The sequence below is a fragment of the Pleurodeles waltl genome, chromosome 2_1 (genome assembly GCF_031143425.1).
Source record: "Pleurodeles waltl isolate 20211129_DDA chromosome 2_1, aPleWal1.hap1.20221129, whole genome shotgun sequence".
Taxonomy (NCBI): Eukaryota; Metazoa; Chordata; class Amphibia; order Caudata; family Salamandridae; genus Pleurodeles; species Pleurodeles waltl.
The window spans coordinates 94,332,151-94,350,961 of NC_090438.1; the positions used below are offsets into that span (position 1 = coordinate 94,332,151).

General features: G+C 42.2%; 1 protein-coding gene across 2 annotated transcripts in view; it reads left to right on the forward strand.

Moving 5' to 3' along the window:
* ARHGEF9 (Cdc42 guanine nucleotide exchange factor 9) overlaps window positions 1–18,811 on the forward strand; it is a 902,972-nt gene that overhangs the window by 216,427 nt on the left and 667,734 nt on the right. For both annotated transcript variants that reach the window (XM_069210611.1, XM_069210616.1), the window contains exons 3-5: window positions 9,186–9,494; window positions 14,130–14,447; window positions 16,348–16,674. In XM_069210611.1, the coding sequence (XP_069066712.1) occupies window positions 9,186–9,494; window positions 14,130–14,447; window positions 16,348–16,674 (954 nt within the window). The remainder of the gene's footprint in view (window positions 1–9,185; window positions 9,495–14,129; window positions 14,448–16,347; window positions 16,675–18,811) is intronic.

The following is an 18,811-nucleotide window of genomic DNA, read 5'->3' on the forward strand; positions in this document are numbered from 1 at the left end:
TCTTGTTAAGGGTGTGGTGGGATACAGTGTCAAATGCTGCTGAGAGGTCGGAGAGGATAAGGGCTGCCATTTCTCCCCGGTCAAGGAGGGTTCTGATGTAGTCAATGACAGCCATTAGGGCGGTTTCGTGGCTGTGGTTGGTGTGGAATCCAGATTAGGAGGGGCAGGATAACATACCAGTTGTCATAGAGTACTGCTGCAATGGGTTAACAAGCACATTTGTATGGAGGTGAAAATGATTTAAAGCTCCTTCATCTGTAAACCACAGGAATGTTCACTTCACGTATATACTAGTTAATTCTGGTGTAAAGTCTGTTCCTAAGCAGTCAGGCAGCTAAATCACCAGGAGACAATGACTAGCCAGGCATCACAGAGTTTAGTCAAGTATTTGTACATATTTCTATATGTGGTGTTTGTACAGCATGGATGGAGCCAGAAGGCAGCAGAGTGTTGTACAAGGTTGGAAAAAGAGATATGGGGCCTTATGTAGACTTTGGCAGATGGAGGTAAATCTGTCGGTATGGTGGAGTACGTTACTTCTGCCATACTGAGTGTCCTTTGCCTGCCAAATTTAGAGATATATGCCATCCCAGTGGGCATCTCTTAACTTTAGCAGGGATTGATATGGCGACAGTTCCTGTCAATGTACTAAAAGTTTGACAGATGGTATCATCAAAATGATACTACCATCCTTCAAACTTTTAACATGTTTTTTGGTCATTCGACCTCCCACCCTAAATCAGGTGGGCGGTGGAATCCCCAAACCTCCGATGCCTCTAACTCTGTCGGGCCCCTTGAGGAGTAAGTCAGACACTGAGTAGTCTCCTTCACTGACATATTTAAGGTCCGCCTGTCTGTAAATCAGCCGGGCGAACCTTCAGTTTGGGGCAGAGGGTAATCCGTACCCTTTGTGAGGGAGTGCCCTCTCTGCGGAGCTCTAAATTAGCCCCTTAGACAGTGAATAGCAAAGAGGTAGCTGAGTTCTGATAATGGAAGTGGGCGAGGATGTAGCGCAGCGGTCAGAGTTACCGCCCCGGGAGCTAGACATCGGGGTTCGATCCTCCGCGATGGCACTACATCCTGTGATTCTGGGCAAATCACTTAATCTCCCTGTGCCCATGGACAGCGCCTTGAGGCCCTCACGGGTGATAAGCTGCGCTATATATATATAAATCTACATTTACATAGCTGTAATGTAGTGTTGTGTTTTTAAAAAGGGGTATCTTCTGCACTTTCCTGAATTAGAGCAGGGTTGGAGTGGTCCTGATAGAGACAGGGATGTCGTTGCAGAGCCCGGGTGCAGTGATGGAATAGGCCTACAGTTTTTTTGTATTGTTTCTTGCACTGCTTCACCTCCAGCCCGATGGCATCTTGGTATCAGGTGTATCAAGAGCCCCCAGAGGTGGTGAATTTGTCATTCGGATAGCCTTGAGTGTATAATGGCTTTTTAGATGATGCTGCAGGCCTTGAAGGTTTTACACATTGCTTTGGTCACAGAGCTGCTTACCTGAAGACCCTAGGCTAACCTAATGTTAATGTTGGCCAGAAATATATAAAAACATCCCTTTATCCTCTGACGAAATGCTTCAATACCAGAACATATTTACTGATAATTAAGTCTACAAAATGCTTGTAAACCCTGCCAAACATGACACCCAAGGCAGGCGTAGGATGGTTAACCACATTTTACCCTCACACAGAATCACTGATGAAAATGTTATTCATGGGTCACGGGCTAAGGAAAGAAATTCCATTAAAAATATGGAATCTAAGAAGTTATTTGCTGTGGCACATATTGGTTATTTATATGTGAATGAAGCAAAAATGGGAACATTACCACTGACACGCTTTCCACCTAGATCACTGGCCATATTTTAGAACATTATTAGAATGCCAATACAGATTGTTTGAACTCTGGCCATTAATAAAAAGGATTACTTGCTGGTCGGAAGGAGCATGTAGAACCTCTACTAGGAGATGGGTCTTGCGTAACTTATTTAGCAGCAAAGAGTGCCAGCTTTAGCGCCGGTGGGTCCTTGTGTGACAATCTTTTTTGGTGCCCCCTCGCCAATGACTTCCTGCCACTGATTCCCTCAGTACCACTCTCCAACAGTGCCCCTCATCCCTCCCTAGACCCCCATCTCACATGCATTTTATTTGTGTTACAGTTCAAAATATTTTATTGAATTTTATGATAGAATGATAGACTAAACAAAAAAGAGCACTGAAAAAGGTACACATTGACCATTGCTATGTGTTACTATAAATAAAAATTGGAAAATAAAACTTCAATATATAGAATGTCAAAAAAAGAGCTTCTAGGTTGATATTTCAAACCTCTTAAATCATAGCATGTTATAAACATATTATGAAAACGTATTTATAAATGTAATCCTATATAATCATCAATTGTTTTCCAAAATAAGTGATGTATTAGTAATAACACCCAAAAGAGTTAAATTTGCTCCACGCCTTGTAAAAATTATCCATAACCACCATGAATGGATTAATAATGCTGAAACATTTTTCCAATTAGTAATAATTTATTTTAAAACAGCAGATATAATAAAGTCTAGTCGTTTGTTATTTAAATCAGTCGTTTTTGTTGAAAGTGAAAAAGATTTACAAATCAACATATCATAAGAAAGATTATCTGACATTTTAAATACCTTTGTAATAATATCCCAAACATCCTTCCAAAACTTAGAAATTATATTGCAATCATATAACATATGTCTAAGAGAGACGGAGTTCATATTGCAATGCCAACAATTTTGGGAATTTAAAAGCTTTGCATTGAAGAACCTTAAAGGAGTCCAAAAACAATTAATATGAATGAGTTGGTTTGGAACAAAGACACAGGAAGCCAGCAGGAAATATTACTCAATCATATTTTGTTCAATACATCCTGAGACTGAAAGATGGTTAGCTCACTATTCCAAAATGTCAAAAGACAGATAACATTATCTCCTGCAAAATTGTTCAATTTTTTTATATAAACTTAAAACCGCATGTGGAGCTGCAGCTTCTGTTTGAATGTAAATCTGTAGTTCAGAGGTGTCACTTTGCGGTAGACTATCAGGAAATAAATCAAGGATAGAATTACACAAAAGTGCATATTTGGAACTTCCCAAAGAAGGTATATGGAATTGTTGTTGCGATCAGGGCCGGATTTTGGGCGGTGCGAGTGGTGCGACCGCACCGGGCGCTGACCTCAGGGGGGCGCTGTGTTTATCAATTACTTCCAAAACTTGCGATTTAAAAGCACCTGCTGAAAAGTTCCTTGTGCGGTTAGCCTTCAAGAAACAATTAAAATGTCAAGATACCTCTCGTGATTAATGTTCCTGCTAGAGAGAGAGAGATGGGAGTTTTTCCTAGTGGCAGCTTTGACTCAAAATAAAGTAGCATAGAGGGTTAATATGCCTGCTGCAAAAGACAGAACTGTGCGGCATATTTAAGAAAAGTGGCACTGCACACAGTGCAGTGCCACTTTTCTTGCACCCCTTAGCGCCCCCCTAACGTCACCATGTGTGCGTCATATTTAAAATACAGTGTACCATGGTGGTAGTTAGGGGACTAGCGTCAGAATTTTTTGCGCTAGTCCGGCGCTTTGCAGGATTATGACGTTAATCTTGCAAAGCACTTGGAGGCCGATTGTAACCAATGGAAGCCTCCTTTTAATTCCTGCTCTGAGCAGGCGTTAAAAGTGCCGGAAAAAAATGACGCAAAGAAATCTCACAGATTTCTTTGCATCATTTTCTCCCCCTCCACCAGTGGGGGCATGCCCCCTTTGCATACATTATGCCTGGCGCAGGCATAATGTAGTGGAAAGGGATACAAATTGGCGCAATTCATGCATTGCGCCTCTTTGTCAATATGGCGCAGCGTTTTTGGCCATCTAACGCCACATTAATTTAATAAAATGACATTAATGTGGCATTAGAATGGCACTAGGGGCTCTTAAATATGCCCCTATGGCAGTGCTTAATTTGTGTTTGTTGTTTCCGGTGCAGAGCACCGGCCCTTATTTTTGAGGGTCGGCGCTTATTTTCCTGCCTCAAGCATTTACTGCAAGAAAAAGACACATATGGGAAAGACGGAGGAAGATAAAAATGAAAAAACATCACAATGGGAAAAAGCAGAAATCCGCCAGAGTGAGCTGAAGGGGCAGGGAGTGGCTGTAAATGGATTGAAGAGGCCTGAGATGGCTTCAGGATTACACTGCCTCTGTATTCCATGTTCACACATTTAATTGCAGACGCCGCATGTTTAAGAGGAGGGTTTTGGGCACCGACACCTTTTTATTTACAAATTAAGCACTGCCCTATGGGGCATATTTGAAAAAAGTGGCGCTGCACACAGTGCTGCACCACTTTTATTGCGCCCCAGGTGCTCCCCTTATGCCACCATATTGCACTGTTTTTAAAATATGGCGCAACATGGCAGTAGTTAGGGGACTAATGTCAGAATTTATTACGCTAGTCCGGCGCTTTGCAGGATTAGCGTAAAAAATGTTGATGCTAGTCCTGCAAAGCACCCAGAGGCCCATTGTAACCAACAGAAGCCTCCTTTTCACATCTGCTCAGAGCAGACGTTAAAAGTGCTGGAAAAAAATGACGCAAAAAAATCTGTCAGATTTCTTGCAACATTTTTTTGGACCCCCCTTACGGGGGAATGCCACCTTTGCATACATTATGCCTGGCGCAGGCATAATGCAGCACAAAGGGATACAAAGTGGCGCAATGCATGCATTAGGCCACTTTGTAAATATGGCACAGCGTTTTTGGCCCTCTAACAGCAAATTAGCATAAAAAATTACGCTAATGTGGCGTTAGAATGGTGCTAGGTGCTCTTAAATATGCCCTTATATTTTATGTGGCTAGCTGAGTGGATTAGTAAAGCCAGCCTTTACAAGTGCTTTAAAACACATGAATGTATGTGAAAGGGGAGCGATGGAGAGATGAGGGGCACATTTGCCGGGTTGTAGTGAGTGAAACCGAGGAGGTCATGGGATGGGGGTGAACAGGGCTCCACCAGTCCTAAAGCTGGCCCTGGTTGCAGTTCATCAAAAGATAAAAATGTCTTATTATGATATATATCTTTTAAGTTTTCATTGGGGTTGGCTTTACTAAGAAGAATGTACTTCTGCCTCAACGAACCCTTTTTTTGCAACATTAGGATAAAGACAAAACTGAGTGAATATGTTATAACCTATAACAAGCAGTTTGCAAGCAGCTCTTTGATGGCAGCTCGTAGCTCACTGTGCTCTGTTAGAATTGTAACTTATTAACTGCAAGTAACAAAAGCAAACTCTGAGCTGAGCTAGCCACATAAAATACTGTTCTGCGATCGGCATGGTACACGTTATTTGCAGCAGGTGTATTAACCCTCTGCGCTACTCTATGATGAGTCGAACCTGCCACTAGAAAAAACTCAAATCTCTTCAGCAGGAACATTAATCACTTCTTTGTGTTGCCTGAAAACTGCTGGACCCAGAAGGAATTGGCAGCATGCTTTTAAAAGCCATAGGTTAATTCTAAACACAGTGCCTCACAAACTGAGTGCCATGTGCAGTTGCACCGGTCACAGTGCCCTAATCTGGACCTGGCAGCAAGGAGTGCTGAGCCAAAAGAAGAGCACAAATATTTAGTAAAAGTATCAGCAAGTGGGTCCAACGTCGGAAACAACAGGAATACCCAAAATGTTGAGATGGTAATCCATTGTGCTTTGCACGCGTGGGTTTGTATCCCATCCTTGGCACCAAATGTGGCAGTGCAGCTTGCAGAGCAGACTAACTCTTCCAGATAAAGGTATAGAACATGCAAGTTTAATCTTTACTAAAGACTCCCTCAATCTTTCTCTTCAGAAACCAACAGTGTGTGGCATCCTAGACAGACAATGTTTTATCAGCATCCTACCTGCTATTCAACACTGTATGGCAGCAGCACCAGATTGCTGCCCGGGATGCCACACACTACTGGAGCCTGATGAAACTACAGAAAGAGAGACAATGCTTAGGCACAAATTCTGAATTTCTGGCTTTTCCTCCCATGTTTTGCATTTATATTGCCCAGCTTGGATCCTGAGACGTGAACTCTGTCTTATCAACTCAAGATGAAGCGACTTGAAACAAATCAGAAGTCTGTGCATCTCCAGCAAATGGGTCTGCCATAAATTATGCGAAACCGCGTAAAGTGTCCCAACGGGACTCATTCCTAGGTACTTCCCTATTGCTGTAAAAGTACTCGACACAAATTATCGTCAAATGAAGGGGCTGTCACTCAAAATGAGTGGCATTGACACGCGTGTGTGCAGACTCTGCTAGGAGATAGGTCTTGCATACCTTTTTAGCAGCAAGGACTGATGAGCCATTATTGATATGGATGTGTTTTTAACATCACACATTAATTTGCTGCTAAATCATAATCAACACTGATATCTCACACTTCACTCTGTGGACAGTAGACAAGGTGACTGATGGACTGGCCGATTGATAGGCAGGGTCAGACAGATCTTTTGTGGAACCACTCAAGCTTCGGAGTAAGGCACACAGACAGTTCGGTTTCCATGTTCATTTTCCTTTGCAGCCGCCATGTTAGAGTGGGGTTCCACATCTGTCCGATGGCAGCCGGATGGCTCACAGTGAAATTGGAAATAAGTTGACTGATGTGTAAGGCATGAGTCCTTTCAGTGTGAGGAATATGTTCCAACAACGCTGGTCTAGGTAAGAGCCAAAGTTTTAAGGTTTTAAGGTTTGTTTTTTGGTGAACCTATAAACTTTCTCTGCTATGATTGCTTGCGAGTTAATATGGGTCACCTTTTGTGCCTCAGGTGAATAATAAACACCCTGCGTGATTATAATGCCATGTGCGCGTTGAAGAAAGCTACACACTTTGGTTCCATTAAGAGTTTTATTGAGAAAGAAAAGATCACAGCATCCAACTCTGGCAATGGCTTCTCTCAGCTGCTTTCGAGACTATTGACGCCCTACATTCTAGAGCATTTCCAACACAGTTCTATGACTCCCTTTTAGAAGCCAGTAAACTCCTGATTCTTTTGTCTCCACAGAATATAACACATCTCCCGCCTAGAACATTATTAACAGCAAATCAGTGTTTAATTTGAGCAGGTGGTTTCCAGTGCTCAACACAGGCACTTAATTGTCAACACTTGTGACAGTCTGCCACAAGGTGGCACTGTCTGGTTAATTTTCAGATGACCACAACAACAGTTAATTATTAATTTAATATACATTAAAAATGACTATTACTTGCCGCCCAAGTTAGTCTTATATCTTTGGGGGCCTGGAATAGTCCGAACTGTCACACTTGTAGGTGTGTGATGGTTAGTAGTTGTGCTGTTACTATCATGGGCAGCATGGCAAGGGCAATGGGTTGTGCAAGCTGCGGTGGTCTCCTGATGAGAGCCCTGACACTCATTATTTTTTTACAAATTAAGTACTGCAGTAAATACTATATTTACAAAAACATTTAGTAACACAACACTAGGGTAGATGAAAATAATCACAATAGCAGGTTGCGTACGCAACTTTGTTAACACATTGAAACACATACTTTTACTACACAGTCCTTATATTTCTCTTTTCTCCTGACCGAAAGGCTGCTTATGCCATCTGCCTTTTTTTATTACTTCTTCAATTATCATGCACCCCTTTTGTTCTAACTCATTGAAAATGAGCAATTTTCTCATATTCCTTCGTGCTCCTTCTTTTAATATCATGTAATTTCCATGCACACATGCAACGCGTTTTGGTTCTGTTCATTTAGATACACCTTTTTTCCTTACTGCTCCAGATCTCACACCCTGCATGTTATCTGCTTTGCATGCTCTTTTTACACCCTTCAAGTTATCATTATTACATTGTGCTTATGTGAATTGTTTGTGCTTCACTACACTTGACACTTTCTTTTATCAATTACCCTCATCTTCCATTTCTGAGACTTGCTGGGGAACCCATTATGCACAGACTGCTTCCTTCAAGCAAGATAAATAAGATTTTTCAGTCAATGCATGAGGGGTGGCTCTATACCTTCACAACATTTAGTTTTTTGTTTCTGCCGTCAATCTAAAGTACTGTGCACAACGAGCTGCAACCACTCACTCAACACTCTATTTAACCCTTCAACCATCCCAGTCCCCTGTGGGTGATAAAATGACGTTCTGTGATGAACAATTCCTTGTCATTTAAAAAATGCTTTAAATTAATTTGATACAAATTGGGGGCTATTGTCACTAGCTACTTCTTATGGACATCTCTCTCTCATAAAAATCTTCTCAGAAAAATTAATTACACACATTGGCTTGATTTCCTCCATAAACCAGTTCTTGGGTCACCTGGAGAAATAATCCACTACTAAAATGGCATACTTCCCCTCCAATTCTTCAACACAGACTGGACCACGGATGTCTATTCTTACTTTTTGTTAAGCCTGTCTGGCAAATTCTAAGGTATTATATGTGTCTCTTTAAAATCAGGTCTGTTATCAATCCCAGCAGATACCATGCAGCGTCTGGCAAACCCCTGTATTTCCACACCTGGCCATCAAAAATCCATGTGATCCATGCCACTATATACATCAAGTACCATCTTCATCAACATGTTCCACAATGTTTCTGGCTCTATTGCCTTATCCATTCTATGTACCACTGTGTTTATCACTGACATTTCAGGCCACACAAGCTTATACTTGCTCAGATTCACATCACAGTTCAACACTCTAGACCATCCACTGGTTGAATGCTCCTTCATTGTTTTCTCAACTCCACATCATTGTTCACCCCAGTTCTCCACTCCTTTAGAAAAATGTCCTCTTCACATGTCTGGTCTATTTCCCCTACCATCCATTCAACTTCCTCATCAGCAACTTCTGCTTCCAAAGGTAGTCTTTTCTTATCAAAAGAAAATCGTTGGTATCCCAGTATCACACACCTACAATTTTACTACAATTATTTTGGACGTGGGATGTGAAATTATCTTCATTGCACTATCAGCAGCAGGCTAAAATGATAAAATTGAAGTGTTTTTTAAACTAAAAAATGTTTTATGTTTTGCTTTAGGAAGTATATGGCTGTTTGTGACTAGTATTAACAAAGTCAATAAAAGATTTCCAACATAGTAAAAATAAATCAGTTGTGAGAGATTAATACTAATCTATGCACCCCAGGTTGAACTGCAGGTGTCATGGCAGGAAGATACAGAGAATCAACCAAAGATGAGGTCAGGACCACTCTGCAGAAGTATGCACTTAGCACTCACTCACAGCCAGTCATCGGCTGTGTTACTCCCTGTGCTCAATCGAGACGTCTCACTCACCAGTACAGTGAATTCTTTGGAAGAAGCCAATGGAGAACTAACTGGATCCCATGCACCTGCTTGCCACAGTGAATGGGAGCTACACCAGAAGAGCCTCAACACCGCTAAGAGGAGGATTTACGTAGAAGGAAACCATCTTGAAGAGGGGCAGTTTCCGCAAGTAAGTAAAAAGGCTCTTTTCTAATTAATGTCTTATTACATTTTCACATTCTTAACATACTTATAGTTCTATTTAAACCCTCTACTGGTATTGGACAGGAAACTTTCTGAGCCTACATCTTGTTGGCCTAAATATCAATGGTGGGACCATAAAGAAGTTAAGGATGCTAAAGAATTCTAATTTCCTTACAAAGAAATGGAAAGATTCAAGTCTGAATTTAATTGGTTTCATAGTTATTAAACTTTGTTGAATTATAGACTTTATTTTCAGCAGCGAAATAAGCGTGTGCCTTTCAATGGAGGTCATGATGTGTGAGAAATCTAGTGGAGTGGACATGGGCACACTGCAGAATTCTTCTTCGTTCTGAGTGTTCTTACCTGCCTTACTGTTGAACATGAAGACTAATACTGTTGACTAGATTACAGTGTGATTCAGCACCTGCCACCAACATGTGGTCTAGTTTGGGGAGTGTCTGTTTAAGGCAGGGTATATTTAAGAATGCTGCTTTAATAGTAGAAGATGCTTAACCCCTAAGACATTGCTTACAATTTCTGGCTGGCACCAGGTTACTTTTGTCAGCACTAGAATGGAGTAAATACTTTGGAGCCAAAACAGCTGCCAGGCACACACTTTGTATTAGAGATTGTGAGGGAAGATGGAACCCAGGGACTGCTCCCTACTGATGTATGTATGCATTTGCATGTGCGTGTATGCAGTATTTGTATAATACAAACCTAGCCACAAGGTGGTTGAGTGCTGTAGACTGTCAAAGTAGAAGATACAGTCAACAAGTTAATGGAGAGGTAGTAAGGTTCTGGGAGCAGAAATGTTATGTTGTGTGGATTTGTAGAGCATAACTAATCACCCATAAGGATTTCCAGGGGCTGAGTAGGGCAGGCCTGAGGGGAGATGAGGAGATCATGCCTGTTTCGTCTGGAAGATCCATGTCTTGAGGTTCCTTCGGAAGTCCATGAAGAAGGGGGGTTCAGAGGTGTTGCGGAGGTCATTCCAGGTCTTGTCTGTGAGGTATGAGAAGGAGCGTCCTCCACTTCAGGCCTTATTGATGCGAGGGAGCTGTATTCTTGCCTGGGATGCAGATCAAAGGTGTCTGGTAGGTTGGTAGAAGTTGAGGCGGTGGTTGAAGTATGCTGGACCAGTGTTGTGGAGAGCTTTGTAGGCGTGGGTGAGTAGCATGAAGTTAAATTTTTCCTGGACTGGGAGCCAGTGGAGATTGTTGAGGTGTGGAGAGATGTGGTTATTTTGCAGGGTGCTCAGGATGAGTCTGACAGCAGCATTGTGGGTGGCTTTAAGATGGCATAAAACATGGGCTGGGATTCTAAAGTAGATGGTGTTTCCGTAGTCAAGTCTACTTGTGGTAAGGACCTGGATGACTGTTCATCTGGTGATAAGTGGGAGCCGTTTGAAAATCTTGCGTAGCATTTGCAGGATGTGGAAGCATGATGAGACGGAGAAGCTGGTGTCCAGGATGATTCCGATGTTCTTGGCATGATCCACAGAGGTGGGTAGTAGGCCAGTTTCAGGGCCACAAAGAGGCATCGCAGGGGGAGTGGTTGTTGCTGAAGATAAGGACTTTGGTTTTGTCTGTTTTGAGCTGGAGGCCATTGTTTGGAATGGGCTCAATGAGTAGCATGATGTAGTGTTCTTTAAAGAGAAGCACTTTCAGCTCTTTCCCGATTGGGAGCAGGTTTAGGCAGTCCTGATGGATACAGTCTGATGATTTCCAGGCTATGGGTGTGCCGAGAGGCAGCAGAGATAGTGAGGTTGTCAGCCTCGTAGGGAAGGGTGCTGGTGGTGATGGGTTTGTAATTGATGCAGCAGGTTTTCAGATTGTGTGAGCTGGAAAGTCGAGCCAGTGCAATATGGATGAGACGTGCTGTGGTATGTAGGATGCCCATAAGTGGGGGGCAGTGTGGAATCTAGGAGACCATGAAGCAAGCGTTGCCACCATTCAGATGCAAGAATAGGAGGGATTGAACAGCAGTTCTAAAGGCACTTTCTAGGAGTAGTGGTTCTGCTTTCTTTAGCAGAGAGCTGGTACCATGCTGTCTTGGTTTCCTTGGCAATGGATGAAAGTTTGTTTTTTGAATTTGCTGCTTGCTGTTTTTGGAAATAGCAGCAATTCAGTCTTGGTGGGGTCAAACATCAGCTGGGTCTGCAGGACTCGATGAGGTGCAGATAGTGTTTGAGACATAGCATGTCTAGAGAATGAGCGATTTTAAGCAGAGTAGTGCATCATTTGCATATTGGTGAACTGTGAAGCAGTTATCAGTGAAAGAGCCCCTAGGGCCTCCAGTAGAGGTTCAAGATGAGAGTCGGGAGGCAAGATGGAAGAATGTGGGACTCTGCAAGTCATATGAATATAATAAAATAGCAATAATAATAATAGTAGCCTGTATCATGCAAGATATTGTATTTATTATAGCCAACTGGGCAAAAAAGAACTGGGGGGCAGCATTAAAGGATTTTGTGATAGTGAACTCTGATTCGCAAAATCATTGGGTTTGCAACTGCAAAATCGCTATTTGTTGTGTACAAACCCATTTTATCAGCTGGAAATGAAATTTGACTTGTAAAATGGCTTTTGCGATCCATACCAAATTGCAATTTTGCAGGGCCATGAACTGTTGATCAGTTACCTACTTCTCATAGAATGGGGTATTGGGACCTCTTCTTCTTTAGGATTTGGGGTGCTACCCTGCTCCCTTGGAAATTTTCCCAAATGGTAAACAGGACTGGATCAGCTTGTGCACAAACCTGAAGGAGAACTCTAATTCTAAAGCCCTGTGACCGTGTGAGCCATTGGAGTGGTAATACTTTGACTTAGCCTTTCTATTTTACTTACACTCCTTTCAGTTTCGCATTATTTTAAAATTAATCCTTTAAAAAACTGTTTTTCTAAGACGTTAATAGTTGTGGCTTATTAATTCCAGACCGCGGCATTTTTGTTTCAAAATTTTGACTGCTATCGCAATCAGATTATTAAAAAACGCAATATAAAGTGGTGAGGACAAGACAGACATGAAGACACTGCAGACTGTAAAAAGCTCAATAAATGTGTCACAAGCAACAAAGTTATTGTAAATCATATTTCTTCTTGAGAACCTGATTTTCTAAAGATTAATCTGCTGTATTTTTCAGGTTTTGTGACTAGGTAGTAAAGACATGTAGACAGAATAGAAAATACAATTAAGATATTTTTCTTGCTAGTGACATTATTTTGTTCTCTTGTGGTTACTGTTTTACTGTTAGTGCTGATGTCACTAAAGCATTGTGTTTCTATCATGCAACGAGCTAGCGGGATAGCGTATGTCTATGGTAAGTGACAGTCTCACTACATTGAATGGCGCTGTCCAAGGTCTTTGCACCTTTTTAATAAGTTGTCTTTCCTCTCAAGAAAATTGGCCTCTAAGGTGTGTTTCTGTTTTCTCTATTTGATGAGGTTCTTGTTAATAATAGATCATCAGTGTTCCTGTTGGCCATAGTGGTTAATTTGATGTTGTGTTCCTCTTGGTTACACACAATAGTTAACTTTCTAATGGTGATCTTAAACGTTCTGGAAAGAGAAGAACTTTGCTATATCATAGGGCTGAAGTAGGTTTTTCTGTTTAATTTGACTATTATCTTCGCACATGTGTTAGGTATCTTCGTAGGCACAGCGTGCGTCTGTTTGGAAATATTCGCATAGTGAACAAACCAAAACCTACACTTAGGGCCTGGTTACGACTGTGGCGGATAGGATAGTTCAGTCACAATGTGACGGATATCCCGTACGCCGTATTACAAGTTCCATTATATCCTATGAAACATGTAAAATGTCAGGCGGAATATCCGTCACATTTGTTACGGAGTATCTCATACGTCAAGATCGTCATCAGGCCCTTAGTGCCATATTGGTGATTTCGCGAACTATGCGCTTTATTTTCAGATTAAATAGGCGTTCACCAAAAGGGGAAACAACATCTGACGTATAAGCTATGCCCATGCGGGCAGTTAGTATGGCTCATTTGTGCTACGCCACTAACTATACTGCTTTTGTCTTGAATGTTTTATAACTTACTTTTCCTTCCTTTAGTTACAATGGAAGTACAAGCGAGTGCTAGATCCTTAAAACTTGTGCAGTCACAAGGAAGCTTTCCGGTGTAGAGTAAAATGTGTTGCTGTAGACTTATGCCTTTCCATGTGATGGACTAGTCAATTTTAATCATGTTTTATTCCAACAAAATGGAAGTATTTCTGTGATATGCAATGACTTGATGTAAGTGCAGATATTTTTGGAATTTGTGTCCCTATCTCCTCTGCCATTTTCTCTATGGCTGGGCTCATGTTTACTAGAACAGGAGTCCCTGCCCTCAATGAAATGATGCAGAAATGTCACCTTCTGCAGTTTCTAACATTTCCGTATGTATTGTATGACCCCACGTTTTTAGCAAGATTTGAAGGTTCTATTATTAATTCGATTTTTTGTATTAAAAAGGAGCATTTTTAAAAAATCCATTTACTCAGAATTCTAGTTTGTTATATTAACCGTATGCAGTCATAGAAGTTTGTACATAATTTATTGAAACAATTTCAATTCTCGTCTTTCTGAAATGGTTACTGCTCTCTAAATCATAGGTTCCAAAGGATGTGCAGTGCCAGGATCCCACAGAGAGCTCAACAATCACCCAGGGACCACCCTTGACAAATCCCCACTTAGAGCTCACTGGCAGCAAGTCATCCCCTGCACTGCACCCTATCCTGAAGCGAGTGGCCAAACATGCTGATGCAGTGAGCATTGTCCCAGAGGCCAATGGAGAAGCGACGCAAGCACATGTTACGAGCCGTGTCTCTGGCTCCCAGAATGAGCGGGACCTATGCCAAAGGAGCCTTAGCAGGGACAGAAGGAGACCCTTTGTGGAAACGAACTGTCTTGAAGACATGCACTTTGCGCAAGTAAGAACACCAGACTCTTTCCATAGATGTTGATTTTGCTTTTCATGCTTTTTTAATCCTCACAGGTTGGTTGTCTTGTGAGACGATGATCATAAGCTGCCTTCAGGCTTCATATATATATATATATATATATATATATATATATATATATATATATATATATATATACCAGTTGAGGAGTTCTGCTTCGATACAGGCCTCCTTTGATGTTCACTGTAATTCCATATATACTTAGTAAAATCTAAATTTGATATAAATGTGAAACATACATGTTTTGGGGTCTAAATGTTAGAAGGCATTAATTGCATACTTTGTACAGGCTGTGATAAAAACCTCTCTTCATTGTGTCCTTTACTTCACCACAAAGGAAGTGACATCACAAATGACAACATCAATATTATGAGTGATGCAGAAACACATTTTACATTGCATGGAGATAAAAGGCTGCACAAAGGTTAACCTCCTGGCAAATATTAAAGACAATTGTAAGGCTGCTGCAGCACTGTCAATATTTCCATGTTCTCCTGTGATCTATGAAGAGAAAAAAACTGCTTCCACAGTTTACCTTTATAAAGAGACTTTGGGCCTGATTACAACTTTGGAGGAGGTGTTAATCCGTCCCAAAAGTGACGGTAAAGTGACGGATTTACCACCAGCCGTATTACGAGTCCATTATATCCTATGGAACTCGTAATACGGCTGGTGGTATATCCGCCACATTTGGGACGGATTCACACCTCCTCCAAAGTTGTAATCAGGCCCTATATCTGTATAGATATTAGAAGCAACTGCATGGCTACATTACTTCTGTTAAGATATAGTTGTTCTTGCAGTAAATAATGTGTATTTCTAAAAAGGTACATTCCACCAACTTCAGACATCTCTAGAACACTCACTTGCTCTTCTTCCCCGTTGGTCAGTATCTATCTAACACTAAGGGGGTGATTACGACTTTACGGTCTGACCACTCAAACTCCAATACGGCGGTCGTGAGGCGGCGTCAAGCCGGCGACCTCACCACCGTCGTATGACGATGTTTGCACCGTGCTGACCGGCCGAAACATCATATTACAACGTTCCCGATGGTCTTCTCAATGGAAACAGTGTGGCGGCATTGGCCCTGGTTTCCCGCAGGGAGCCTAGGCCAATGCTGTCGCACCAGACTCCCTCGGAATGGGCGCTGTCATAGCAGACAATGCACATTCCAAGGGTGCTGGCAGAGGGACCCCTCACTGCCCGCAGGGGCCCCTCTGCGGCCCCCAACTCTGCCATTTTGCCAGCCTTTTCATGGCGGTGACCCGGCCATAAAAAGGCTGGCAGAAAGGAAAGTGGTGATCACCACGGCGGTGCCGAACTTGGAGCTGCCGTGGCTAACCACGACTTTGATCACCACCAACCCGTCGGGACCCGTGATCCTGGCGGACACATCGGTCTCCTGGCGGTCCGACTGCCACGATCGGAATCTGATGGTTGGACCACCAGGATTGCAACAGTCCGACCGCCAATGCGGGTTTGTCAATCCTAGGACCGCCAAACCTGTAATGAGGACATAAGATGTAATGTCTTCCTACCATCACTCCACTGGTTGTCTTCAGAACAGAATAAAACCTGTGCATGGGGAAATGGTATTGCTGCACAGTCATAATTTTTCCCTTTAGACCAGCAGTACAGGCTGAAGGACCGTAGAGCTGTACATGTACCTCCTTTAATTTAGTAATGGAGTGGTCTCAATATAGTTTACTCAACTACCTTTTTATTCCCATTTCGTAATATTCCTATTGTTTCATCATGCAATGTCCAAATCTACAGTAGGGCAGCGCTGATAGGAGACTCAATAATTTTAGTGCATTAATGTCACTTATCTAGTTAACCATACTTCTATCCTACTTCTAACTCCTAGAATCTCTTAGAGAAAGAGGTAAAAGCAGAGGACCAGACCCTCAGCTGCTGCTCAGAGGTGCAACCCTCTCGTTGGAGAGGCTCATACTCCGGGTCTACGCATAGCCAGCTGTCCAACATGCAATGCCCCGTTCTAGAAGAAGAGACCTTGTCCGACGTGTCAGCTGATGGTTCTGTTGATGAAGAGTTGGATGCTTCAGAGCCTCTTCCTTCCACCAGCTCTGAAGATACTCAAAGCAAGTATGAGAGCTACCACAAGACAAACGCTGGAGACAGACTTAGAACCTTCTCCGTAGCTGATCGTCTGAGGGATCTTCAGGCACGGCAGGTAAAAATAAAGTCCCTTATTTCGTGCACCAGTGTTTTTTTTTAATGTGGTTTAAAACTTTAATTTGCTTACTAGCACAATTTGTGAAATATTATTTAATAAGAACAGTCTATGTAGTTCTCACAAAGACTGTAAAAAGTAAGCTTTTTTGTGAATGTTGAGGTGGTGGCCAGTGACAGGGATGAAGAATATGAACCTATTTAGAGAAAGTTTATATGTAGTAATGCCAGCTACATTTGTTCAGTTCACAAAGGCTCATTGTTGGAACGGAGAGGTCACAATATTTAACTGCACTGGTTTCAGATCACAAAAATCATTGAAACTGAGGGGATTTGCCTGATCAAGGAGACCTTGCATAAGAAAGCTTCCGAGTACTTTCCAAATTGTTTCTTCCTTATCACACAATTAACCAATTTACCGAGAAACAAATGGTTTGGGAAAAGGTTTCTGCACTCTCACAGCTCTTGACCTTGGGACTCATTCCCTTTGCCATGTACCATAAAGCAAACTTCAACAAATTCAGCAAATCACTGGTGAGTCACCTTTTCCATCACAAAATCATAATCATGCCTGCATAATTAGTTGTCTGTCATTCCCCTGTCCTTCCCTGAGACATGTGTTCTAAAACATCGTTTTATTCTACTTGTGCTTTACGAAATAAATATACCAAGAAATGAATGAATGAATACGTAAATAAATTGGCTTGCATCCCTGTGTGGTCTTCCAGATGCAAGCTACTACTGACAAACCAAACCAAGTTTGCCTCTGATGGGCAAGTGGGTTTGAGGATAGTTCCTAATATATCAGCCATGCCTCCGAGGGCAGTCTTCTGCCTTATTTTCACAATAAGAACATGTTTTATATTACTGAAGGTGGTTTAACCACTCTCACAATGGCCACTTTGTTCATCTGAATGGAATAGACTGGCGTGTCGGTACACTACGTGAGAGCAGCGACTGGGAGACTCTAGTCTGCGCTATTCAGGGCTAGAATCTTACCTGCAATCCAGATCAGTGTCTTCCCCTGTCCAAGGTAAGAGCAAATGTTTCTGGTAGCCACAATGTCATCACACGCTGGAATATGTGGTAGGCAAGTGCCATCAAGAAGCTGCCCTTCTCAGCAGGAAAAAGCCAAAGGTGTTAAAAAAACCTTCCTGATGAATCTTCTCCGGGTAGGTGAAAACTAGGAGTCAGAAATCCGGACAAGGAATTCTCAAGAGCGAAGAGTCACGATCAGGAAGTGGAGGGAGCAAGGAAATAAGCGAAGAAACATGGCTTCTGCCAACCAAACTGAGTCCTATAAATAGTAAAAGATCAAGAAAAGGAAATAACATCAAACACCACATGAGAGCCAACATAAAGGATTGGGAAAGTCAGGAAATTACCAAAGGATGAACAGCCATGATAGACAGGGAAAAGAAAGGAGAATGAAAATTGGAGACAACTACTGTGGAGTTGCTTTAAAAGGCAGCTACAAACCCTCAGGAAGGTGGCTGCCATTTTGCAGTTGAAGACAGAAGGAGCTGCAGCCAGGAGCCCAAGAACACAAGAGGAAACAGGCCCAAGCGAGAGACTCTACCAGCCTGCAAACGCAGGCTTCGTACAGTGTCTTCTGAGCCCCAGGAACAGCGGGATCCAGCAAAATACTGCAATGCTCGGATGCCGAGGCCGCTGAGAAGGCATGGGTGCAACTAACAGTGTTGTCAGCCTTCCAGAAAATGGTGCATGAAACATACTACTAAATTCTGCCCTACTTGACCAGCACCCATGACAAATACAACCCCAGGAACAGGTTTATTAGTCTGAGTGTACCTTCAGTCGTTAACGATCCAGCTAGTCGTCGCCCTGGAACCTGGTGGTTTGTCTTTAAGTCTTTTATGAAGACAAATGACAAAGGCCTGGCTGGAAACAAAGCAGACCACATCCAGGGCTCTTTCTTGATTCAATTGTGAGTCTCTTCATCAAAAGAACCAATTAACATTGTTGGGTCTGACCTCTCCTTGGTGAAATCATTTTATCTAGTGACCTAAATATTCCATGGCCAGCAAAGTCCAATTATAAATAAGCCCCATGAGACTCAAAAACTGTGAAGAACATGTCTATTGTGAGTGAATAAAGTATGACAATGAATATCTGCA